Genomic DNA, 11,187 nt, shown 5'->3' on the forward strand with positions numbered 1-11,187 from the left:
CCCTCCCTCTGGGCGCTCCACCCAGCTGGCCGTGGTGCCTCCCCAGGTTTCAACATTTCAGGATCCTCACCAGGCCAGTGTGGGGAGGGCCATGACATGGGCAAGGGACCTCCCAAGAATTATACGGAGGCCGGCCTGACTTACAAGAGAAAATAAAGCAGGCACAACGGTGAAATCTACATTTGTTGTATTCTCCTCTCTTTCTTTCCGTGCCCTTGTTCTTCTCCAGCACCTCAGGAACAGGCAAAATCTGTTCAAAGTCCCCCACCGTGAGGCCCATTCAGCCCTGCTCTCCACCCACATTGCCCAATGCTCTCAACTTTACCGTGCACACTTCCCACACCCTCTACCGCTGCCCTGCTGGGAAAGTGGTCTGGTTAAACCAGCACACAGGGGTTATGAGAGACTGGTGATTCCTTCTCATAGGGTGCTTCTTTCTTGGTTTTGATGATGAGTGAGGTCATGATGAGTGGCTGGCGACAGAGCGCTTCCCCTAAGTCATACCACTTTGCCTACTCCTTTAAGTAAAGCTGGTCTTGGAATAGGAGGAAGATTATTCCTGACTCGCAAGGGAAACACCACCTCCAGAAAAAAAGTGAGAGAATTAGAAAGCTGCACTGGGATCGCTCCCTCACCCCACCCAAGAAACCCAAAAAAAAAAAACAAAACACTGAATTTAATAGCACAGGTGACACCAGGGCATCAGGCCTCAACACTTCTGCAGATGTTCCAGGAGATCCAGACAGCCAGCTTAGGGACCCCTTCCGGGCTGGGTCCCTTCTGCTGTGCAATTCTCCCTGTTCTTCCCTTTCTCCAACCTCCTCTCCTCTTCACTGACCAGTGAATATCAGTGAATACCTAAGATCTCAGGTAGAAATCTTGGGGAAGAGTTAGAACAAAGGTGAACTCCCCCAGATCCTCTCCCAGCAGGGAGGAGAACAGGTCTTGAGAAGGGAAAGGAATCATTTCTCAGCCCCAGAAGGTTTCAGGCCTGAGTAGTGACGTGAGGGGTCCTGGCTGCCTGGGTTCCTTGGTTTAAGGATCCGCAGATCTGCAAAGGGACCCAGAGCATCTTCGCGCCCTCCCACTGGCTCCTTGCCCTTCCCACTGACCCACTGCCTTTTCAACAGCAGTGTTCATACAGTCATTTTACCACCCAACACAGTAAGATTCATGCACATCCTGTGTGTTTGCAAACAACCTGAGAAGCCACCTGAACTTGGTGTGCCAGAACCAGTGTAACGAATGTTCAGTTGAGGACTGACGGCCTTGAAGGTTCTTAGCAGCCTGCATGTCACCAAGCTGAAGTGTTTCTAAGTTTCTCGGGGTCAGTTTGCTTAGGGAATCATAATAATTGACAGACCACAGACAGTGACTCTGCTCAGAAGTCAGGGACTTACCTGGCCAGGCACATGATCATCCCACAGGTGAGCTCCGCAGCGCTGAGGCTGTTCCCACTGGGGGTGCTAAAGATGGAAAAAGATGGGGGACATCGGTCAGCCAGACCCAGGATTCCTACTCCTGTCCCAGTGGAAAGACTAGTGCATGCTGTGCTCTCTCTCCTGCTCCATAAGCTTTTCCGTTCTTTTTGTTTGTTTTGTTTAGTTTTATGGTTTTTTTTTTTACTTTTTTAAAAATTGAAGTATAGTTGATGTATAATATTATATAAGTTACAGGTGTACAATATAGTGATTCACAATTTTTAAAGGTTACACTCCATTTATAGTTATCATAAACTATTGGCCATATTCCCTGCATTGTACAGTATATCCTTACAGCTTATTTTATACCTAATAGTTTGTACCTCTTAACACCTTACCCGTACGTTGCCCCTCCCCCCATTCCCTCTCCCCACTAGTAGCCACTAGATTGTTCTCTATATCTGTGAATCTGTTTCTTTTTTGTTATATTCACTAGTTTGCTGTATTTTTTAGATTCCATATGTAAGTGATAACATACAGTATTTGTCTTTCTATGTCTGACTTATCTCACTTAGCATAATGCTTTCCAAAACCATCCATGTGGCTACAAATGGCAAAATTTCATTCTTTTCATGCCTGAGTAGTATTCTATTATATATATAAAACATCTTCTTTATCCATTCATCTGTCGATGGATACTCAGATTGCTTCCATATCTTGGCAATTGTACATAATGCTGCTATGAACGTTGGCGTGCACCTATCTTTTAGAATTAGCATTTTTGGTGTTTTTGGATATATACCCAGGAGTGAAATTGCTGGGTCATGTGGTAGTTCTTTCTTTAGTTTTTTGAGGAACCTCCAACTGTTCTCCACAATGGCTGCACCAATTTACATTCCCACCAACAGTGTACGAGGGTTCCCTTTTCTCCACATTCTCGCCAACATTTTGAACTTACCTGTTCTTAGTGAAAACCCCTAACACCACGCCACTGCCCTGGGTTCTGTGATGTACTCCTGCCCTAACCCCAGGTCTGGAAGAAAACCCCTTTGCCCTGGCTTTATGTTTTCCTGCAGAGGGACCTCCATTCGAGAAACACACTCATCTCTCTACCCAAACTCATTTCTCCCGGGGCAGAGAAGTATCTCAATAGATTGGGAGAGATACGTGTGGCTCAGCCCTTCTCTCTCTCCTCTTTCTTTAGGATCTACCTGCCTACAGAAAGCACAAATGCCTGCTGTTCCATGCCATCAATCTTGTTTTTAAAAATTTTTATTGGAGTATAGTTGATTTTACACTGTTGTGTTAGTTTCATGCCATCAGTCTTATTGAGGCTGTACCCGTGACAGATACAGAGGTCAGCCCCTTGCCCACAGACCTTTATCAATTTGCCCAACCTGGCTTTTTTTAGTAACAAAGCTAATATTTTTATCTCCTCCTGTTTGACTTTTCCTCCTATTTCTCAACAAGTTTTACACTGAGAAATCATCCTCACAAGTTGAATCATAGGGTAATGTTGACTCTACCCATCTTACAGAAAGGAAAATAGAGATAATACCCATGAAACTATTTTTCTTTTCTCAAAGGCTTTTTCTAGTTGCTCTTGGAATAATTTATTAACACACGTGTTCACCCTCCTTTCCCTCTACTGGGTCTTTTTCTCTCTGGAAATGAAGGTTATAAGGTGAAAAAAGGTCAAGAGATCCTATTTTTAAAAAGTTAAAAATCAAGATAAAAGGATTCTCAGACATGTATACACTGATGTGTATAAAATTGATGACTAATAAGAACCTGCTATATAAAAAATAATAATTATAAAAAAATAAAGTAGACCAAAAAAAGTTTCTTTCCCTTGAAAATCCAGAACTTTTCAAAAGGAAATAAATAAAAATTAAAAATAAAAAAAGGATTCTCAGAGTCTGTCTTTCCATAAGAACACCTGGCTTCCTGACTCGCCCAGCGAATGATCAGGCTACATGGGATACAGGAAGAGGTGCGGGGACCAGGGGGCTGGTGCCTCTGGGTCCAGGGCAAGATTGGAGGATGGGTTATTGGTTAACATTTCGTCTGTTGGATATTGACCTCAGGCAGACGATTGGGTTGGTTAACCCCTACCCTATGGAGGGAAGTGGAGGGAAGGGAGGGGAAAGTCTTGAGAACACTGAGGCTCCCGAGGGAAGAGGAAAGGCTCGAGGACAGAGAAGTGGAAGGGGTTAACCTTGCCACACCACTTACATGCCAGACCGGAGCCAGAAATGAGTGTTGCCTAGCGCTGGCATGCTGCCATGACCTTTGCCCTGGGTTTCTGCAAAAACAGGTCTAAAGGGGACCCCTTCCCTCTTGGCCCTGGAGTAAAGAGAAACTGGGTTCCCGGCCCCCGAAGGGTGCAGGGAAGTGAGGAAGAGAGAATGGGAGAGTCCGTCTACTAGCAAAGGTTATGCAGCTGCACAAGGGAGACCATAGTCAAGCAGAGCCAACAGAACCTGGCTCCAGATGAAACAGCCGAGGGGGAAGGGCAGGGCTGAAGCAGGGACTGAGACAAATCCAGCAGCATTCTTCTGATTCCCCAACCAGGCTGCAGGTGTGCAAGCATCTGGGGGCAGGTTTGTGAAGAATTTTAAGATTACAAAGAGAGCCTCTGTGTCAAAAACCCGGGAACCGCTAAGCTGTGAGCACTGAGCCTCTGTCTGGACTTGGCCTGGAGCGGGCGGCCTCCTGGAAGCCCTTCTAACTCAGACCCAGCTCTCTCTACAGGTGTTTCCTCCCCCTCACGGTCAGTCGCCACACACCCCACCACCCCACCACTTCCACGACTTACTTCATGACCAGGATGCCCTTCCTTGTTGCAGCCTCCAGATCCACATTGTCCACGCCCGTGCCAGCCCGGCCCACCACCTGCAGCTTCTTGGTCGCGTTGATGACATCAGAGGTCACCTTGGTGGCCGAGCGGACAATAAGGCCTTCGCAGTCCTGAGGCAGAAGAAGAAACACCTGGATCCACAGAGTTGGTCTTTGAGACCTCGTAAAGCCCTTCTGTCCAAAGTGGGAGTTCCTGCAGACTGGCTGACTTTGGATACATTCAGGGAAAGGAAGGCATGTTTATGCACACACAGCTGAAAGCCCCCGCTATCACTCATGCTTGGGTTCACATCCAAGCTCCAGCCCTGACAAGCTATGACTCTGAGCTTCGGCCTCCTTAAGCGTGTGAGGAAGAAATGAGACAGGAAGGTACAACGCCTGGCATGATATCTGGCCCCGCTCAATGGACATCACTTCCTCCACTGGACACGGAGCTACTGATGGGAAGAGGTGGGATTGGATTCTACTTTGTAAGCCCCTATGCCTGGTACACAGAAGGTACTCAAGAGATGAATACATGAAGTGAATAAAAGACAAATTGTTAAAAGAAAAACATTTCCTAAAACAGAAACCAAAGTAAGGGGAAGGGCAGAAAATAATTAAACTTGTCCATAGTTACTTGGAAAACCGGGCAATATAAGGCTAAGACTATACCTATGTGAAAAATCAGACTTTCTGGATTCATCACAGCCATTAAACTTGGGCTAAGCCAGGCCCCAGGACAATCTTCCTTAGGCTTATCCAGAATCCAGTGGTATCTTCTGCAGAATAAGGATACTGTTGCCAAACACCCGATGAGAATCCCCAGGAAATGGAGCAGGTGAGCAAATACACACTCTGTCCCAAGCTGGCTGTCCCAGGTTGGTGGGCAAGCAGCAAGGGTTACTGCACAAGCAGCAACCTGGGAACCAGGAGGCTGGGGTTCTAGGCCTAGGGCTGGCAATGACAAGTTGGGTCACTGTACCAAGTCATGTCACCCCGAACCCTGGTCTCCTTCTGTAACATAAGAGCATTGGAACAGATGGCCCCTGGGGTCCCTCCCACATCTGATCTGACACCTGTAAGCCACACTGCGTTTCCCCAGTGGAGCACCCAGCTGGATCCCACGAGAACCTTCTCTCTTCCCTCCCCACCACACGGATTCTGGAGACAGAGAAAGGCCATGGGCATCTGGCTCCTAGGGTGAGGACCCACACTGTGTTTACTGTGTGCAAGCCCAGAGCCTTGGAACCAGTTTGGACAAGTTACATGCAGAGAGAGCACAGAATTCTTTTCTCTCCACGGATGGAAGAAGAGGAATGAAGCTTACGTTGCAGCCTATTTAGATCTGGAGGGCTTCTCAACACTGGGATGATTGTTCAAGAGAGGCTGCAGAATTACTTCTCTGGAGGTATGAATGCTTCATGCATCCTCACTGGCTGGGGGCTGTGCCAGACGGCAGACAGCTGGATGGAGGACCCTTCACGGGCACTCCAAGCCTTTTGTGTCTGTGGTTCTGAATAGAATGCTCCTTGAATGCTCGCTCCAAAGCTGCCAGCCCTTCCGCAAACCTTGGGAATCTGCTTCCCACAGGACAGACCCGCTGTAGAAGAGGATGCAGACTCCCCAGGAGTCCACCCCATTCCTGCAGACCCTGAGGACAAGCCCAGAAACAGCATGGCGTTTTTCTTTAACAAGCACAACCTCTCTCTGTGGAAGGATCTCCCTTACAGAGATTTATCCTGCAGTCTCTCTCTACTTTTCCCTCAAGGGTGTGTCCCAGCTTTCTCTGAAACCAAGAAGTCTGAAGAGCCTTCAGTCAGACCAGCACAGATGTACATGCAGAGCTCACCCATCCCAAGTGGGAATCTGCCTTTGCAGACTCCCATTCAGCAGACGCTGGTCCCACACGATCTGGGCATTCCCGTGGCCAGAGTTCACGGGCTTTCAAGACCCTTTACACCCTCAACTACCCCTGTTCCTGTTCATTCAAACACATCATCAATTCATTCATTCAAGGGAATTCCCTGGTGGTCCAGTGGTTGGGACACTGCACTTCCACTGCTGAGGGCGTGGGTTCAATCCCTGGTTGGGGAACTAAGATACCTTGAGCCACATGGTGTGACAAAAAAAAAAAACAAAAACAGAATTCATTCAATCAGCATGCATTTACTGAGAGCCTGTGTGCCAAGCAACCTAGCTGCCGCTGATCCCTCAAAAGCCCTGCACTCCAGGCCCGGTCCCCTTCTCAGGCCCCACGTCATCCCTCGGAGACTTGGCTCCCTGCAGTCCACTCCTCTCCTCTACTTATGCAAACCGCAGTCCTTTGCAAATCCACCTGCATCTTCCCTGCAGTTTGCAGTGATGATAAGTTTCTCCGGCAGCACCCCAAGGTCCTCTCTGGCACTCCCGCAGTGGGAATCTCAACACCGCACCCACTCTGCTGTCTACTGTTCTCAGCTTTGTGCGTGCTCTATCTGTATAGATATAGCAGGCTGGGGGCTTCCCCGGTGGCGCAGTGGTTGAGAGTCCGCCTGCCGATGCAGGGGACACGGGTTCGTGCCCCGGTCCGGGAAGATCCCACATGCCACGGAGCGGCTGGGCCCGTGAGCCATGGCCGCTGAGCCTGCGCGTCCGGAACCTGTGCTCCGCAACGGGAGAGGCCACAACAGTGAGAGGCCCACGTACCACAGAAAAAAAAAAAAAGAATGCAGGCTGGAACAGGCATTTGCTTACACTTGGGTTTCCTCCCCACTCCCAGTCCCACAGCTGCTTCAGAGCTGGAGAACAACAGGCCACTGTTCTGCTGGATTTACAGCTGTTCCGGACAAACTATGCAAACTCAGCAGTGGAAACCCATTCACATTCCTCAAGTTCACACATGCTTCCTTTCCCAAGAACAGGCTTGGCCTTGGGGATGATTCTAGCATTACTCCTGCTTCTGACTTACATCATAGGAGAAGTCAGAGAAACTCTCCAGATCATGTTCCCCAGCTATAGAGAATGCAGGTAGGCGCTGTTTGGCACAATATGTGTGATCCTGATTAAGTAGATGGTTATTTAACTTTTGCAAACCAAATCCTAGTGTAAAGGCTAGAAATTTGCATTTTAAAAGAGCCTTTCAAAACATGGACTCTTGCATTGAACTTTATTCCCTTCTTATCCTTTCTTCAAATTCTGAAATAAAGATATAAAGGTGCTTCAGTAGATTAAATGCATTACCAGCATGCGTTTAGAGGATTCTGACCAGCATTGCTAGTTAATGAAACAGAAGAAAATATCAGAACGCAACACATCTAGTAAGGGTATTCTTTCATGAAACTTTAGTGTATGTGTGTACACATATGTGTGTGTATAGTGAGTTATAATGTAAAATGAATTTCCTATTGTGGGCCATGGTCAAAGTTTAAAAGCCACTGATACATGCTAAGATTTAAATGTTCCTGCATATTAGGCTTATTTAAGATGTGACATCTGCTGATAGAAGAAGGGTACACAGTCTAAGTAAGAGTTTAGTTGAGTTCCAAACAAGATGCTTTATTATTCCAAGCCAGTGTTTTCCAAACTTTTGACTAAGACCCCCAGTAAGAAACACATGTTTAAGTTATGATTTTATACTCATATACCACACACACCACAAACACACAATAATTGAAACAAATTTCGTGACACAATACTTAGCCTTGCTATCTGCATTGCTCTCTGATATTTCTTATTTTGTTTTTTTAAATACTAATCATGACCCATTAAATGGACTTCATCACCCGCTAATGAGCTGTGACTCGCTTCAAGTCTGAAAAGCATGGTTCTGGGGGATGATTGTACTTCCTGACCACAGACTGAGAGAGAATAAATTGTGCCTGCCCAGAATACCAAGGAGTGGGAACGGAGGCCAGGCCTGGTTCAGGCACTGGGCCCCAGTTTCTTTCAGTATTAAAAAGGTTTAAACAGGGGAGGGCAGGGGCCACTAACCCAGGCACCTCTCCATGCAGAATAACAAGAGGCAAGGGCGGGTATGAGGACCCTCCAGTGGCCCAAGGAGACTAACCAGCAGTCTGAACCTAGTGCTTTTTACAAAGACAGACATGAAGACTGGGCACTCCCAAACCGTCCAACAATGTAGCCAACAAACACCCCTCCTCTCCTGCCAGAAGTTTTCAGTGCCTTTAAAACGTCCTCCAAGTTCCAGCCCCAGATTCCCTGCACCCACCCGGCCAACCTCTCAACACCATGGAAACCCTCCACTAGTGACCAGGGCCTCCCATTCTAGTCAATTCCACACTCACCACTCCCTCTCAACCCACCCTACCCCCGGGGTACGGAATTTTAATTTCCGTAACAAAGCTGGGAAGGCCCAAGTCCAGGCCACTCTTTCCAACCCGGTGGTCTGGTGGAGGTGAGAATCTAGAGACCACTCCACTTCCTTCTGGCCACGGCCCAGAGCCAAGGCCATTATACCATCTGCACAAAAGAGGAGGTGACAAGTGTGAGGTGCCGTTTCCCCATCCAGTCCTAGGGTAGTCCGAGGATCACGTCCTGAGCCCTTGGCCCCCACCGAGTCCAGGCTGATCACCCGCTTCTCTCCATTTGCAACGCCGTGGAGCAGGCAAAGGCTAGGCTGCCGGATGGTCTCATTTAGCACTCAAGTACTGTGTCATCTGGTCACTTGTCTCACCGTGTGTTGGCCAGGCTCCTAACTAGCTGACAAGCTTCTTTAAGACAGGGACCAGGGACTTCCCTGGTGGCGCAGTGGTTAAGAATCCACCTGCCAATGCAGGGGACACGGGTTCGAGCCCTGGTCCAGGAAGATCCCACATGTCACGGACAACTAAACCCGTGCACCACAACTGCTGAGTCCGCGTGCCACAGCTACTGAAGTCTGCGATCCACAACAACAGAAGCCACGCAGTAAGAAGCCGGAGCACCGCAATGAAGAGCAGCTCCCTCTGGCCGCAACTAGAGGAAGCCCACAAGAAGCAAGGAAGACCCAACGCAGCCCAAAAAAAAAAAAAAAGACAGGGACCAGTCAGAAACTTCTCTGTGTACAAGCCAGGGGCAGAATACAGTACCACGGGGTGGGAGAAGAGCGGCAGGGGTTCCATGGAGAAACACAGCAGGAGATACAATGGCAGTTATGAAGACCATGCGATTGCCTCACAGCTAAAGCAACAGTAGCCACCTCTGTGGTTTGATTTAAGGGACTCTGGAGAGGGTGGATCCGCGCTGAGACTGGTTGAAGTTGGTAGGAGGCTACACTGCGGGGTGTGGGAGTTTGGGGGCAGGGGAGAATACATCCGGATGGGTCGGGTAGAGACACCTGGGCGCTGGGCACAGTACAGAAGTAAGAAGTGCAGAAACTGGAGTGAAGAGTTCACGAAATAAATGTTATAAGGCAGGAAGAGGCCACCAAACCTCGCAGGATTTTTACAAACAAGTTAGAGAAAGATCTGAAGTAAACTGCACAAACGGTGATAACGTTCCTGAGAAAGATCTGCTAGGAAATATACGTTTCCTGGGGGCTTTGGGATCGGAATCTCGTCCGATCGGGCCATTCCTGACCCCGCCGAGCCCACTGGCGGAGACTAAGCCTGGACAGCGGCGGCCAAGGCGACTGCCGCGTGGCCGGCGCGGAGATCTCGGGCGCCCCCCGCCCGCCCCTCTTTCCTCCGAGCGCTCCCAGGCGGCAGAGGGCCGGTGAAAACTCTCAGCAGTCTTGCATCAGATGAGAGGCGGGTATGGCGTTTGCCGCTCCAGCCGGGCTGCCTTCCCTGCAGCTTCTCCAGCAGCCACGGAACAGGCTGGGACTCCGCCTGGGCCCCCCAGGGAAAGCAGGACTTGGCTGGGCGAGCCAGGGCTTGGCTGGGGAAGGATCGCCAGTCCCTGAGCTCCAAGCAGGGAAGCCACTTTGGCGCCCCTCCCCCGGAGCACCCGCGCGAGGTGGGGAGAGGCGGCGCCGGGCTGCCAGGGCCACTGAGCGCAACGGCCCTGGGAAGCCGCGCTGGCATCCCGCGGGCAGCCTGCAGGACCAGCTGAAGCAGCCAGCACTTTGCAATGCTGGCGGGAGGCATGCCAACGTGAAACACGCGGTTGCAAACGGAACGGAAAGTTTGCATCCTGCAGCTTGCCGCCCTTTGTTCCTCCCTCCTTCTTCTCCCTCCCCCCCTTCCCAGCCCCCAATCTTGGGAGACCCCAAGACTGACACCAGCGATGGGGGTGAGAGTGGGGCACGCTGGGCCGGAATTGGTCAGCCAGTGTCCGCGGAGGATGCCTCGCAGCCCTAGTCTGTCTCCCGCTCGCCTAACCTGCAGCTCGGCTATCAGCTCCTCCTGGCTCAGGTTCTGCTTCTCCACCACCTGCAGCCCTCCATCTTGCAGGATCTTCCGGCAGCAAGGGTCCAGGCTATCACTGAGAAGCACTTTCCGTAGATTTGCAAAGGCCATTGCTGGAGTCGGCCTCGGAATCGGCAGCTTTCCCTGGGCAGAAACACCTAAACGGAGAAGCTGCTGTTCCGGCTCTGGCGGGCTCGTGTAACTGGGCAGGATTCGCGATCTCCCGCTCCCCCTTATCTCCCACTCCTGCTCCTACCGTCTTCTTTTGATTGGACAGAAACGCTCCAACTCTCTGTGACTCCGCCCCCTCCTCGCGGTTCGGAGCTTTCAGATCCCCGCCCACCATATTATTCTCCGGAGATGAATTTCTCAATCTCAGCCAAAGCATTTCTCTACACCTGGTGAGTATACAGAAGCACAATTGACGCTGAGTAGCTGATTCATATCAGACATAAACTGAGAAATATTCGTTCTCATCGTGAGAGAAATGTTTCATCTTCCCTCCTAAGGACCCATTCACTAATTCCTTAACAAGCATTTATTGAATGCACCTACTATGTGCAAGGCACGGGGCTGGATGCTGAAGAGGTTCGAACGTC

At 49.8% G+C, this 11,187-nt stretch overlaps 1 protein-coding gene across 1 annotated transcript in view; it reads right to left on the reverse strand.

Moving 5' to 3' along the window:
• PHGDH (phosphoglycerate dehydrogenase) overlaps nucleotides 1–10,927 on the reverse strand; it is a 30,358-nt gene extending 19,431 nt beyond the window's left edge. Inside the window, exons 1-3 of the mRNA XM_029228951.1 lie at nucleotides 10,562–10,927; nucleotides 4,240–4,391; nucleotides 1,401–1,466 (exon numbers count right to left, since the gene is read on the reverse strand). Coding sequence (XP_029084784.1) covers nucleotides 1,401–1,466; nucleotides 4,240–4,391; nucleotides 10,562–10,699 — 356 coding nt within the window. The 5' untranslated portion in view covers nucleotides 10,700–10,927. The remainder of the gene's footprint in view (nucleotides 1–1,400; nucleotides 1,467–4,239; nucleotides 4,392–10,561) is intronic.
• Between the last annotated feature and the right edge of the window lie 260 nt (nucleotides 10,928–11,187).

The sequence above is a fragment of the Monodon monoceros genome, unplaced genomic scaffold (assembly GCF_005190385.1).
Source record: "Monodon monoceros isolate NGI ecotype Baffin Bay Population unplaced genomic scaffold, NGI_Narwhal_1 Super_Scaffold_18, whole genome shotgun sequence".
In the NCBI taxonomy this organism is placed as follows: Eukaryota; Metazoa; Chordata; class Mammalia; order Artiodactyla; family Monodontidae; genus Monodon; species Monodon monoceros.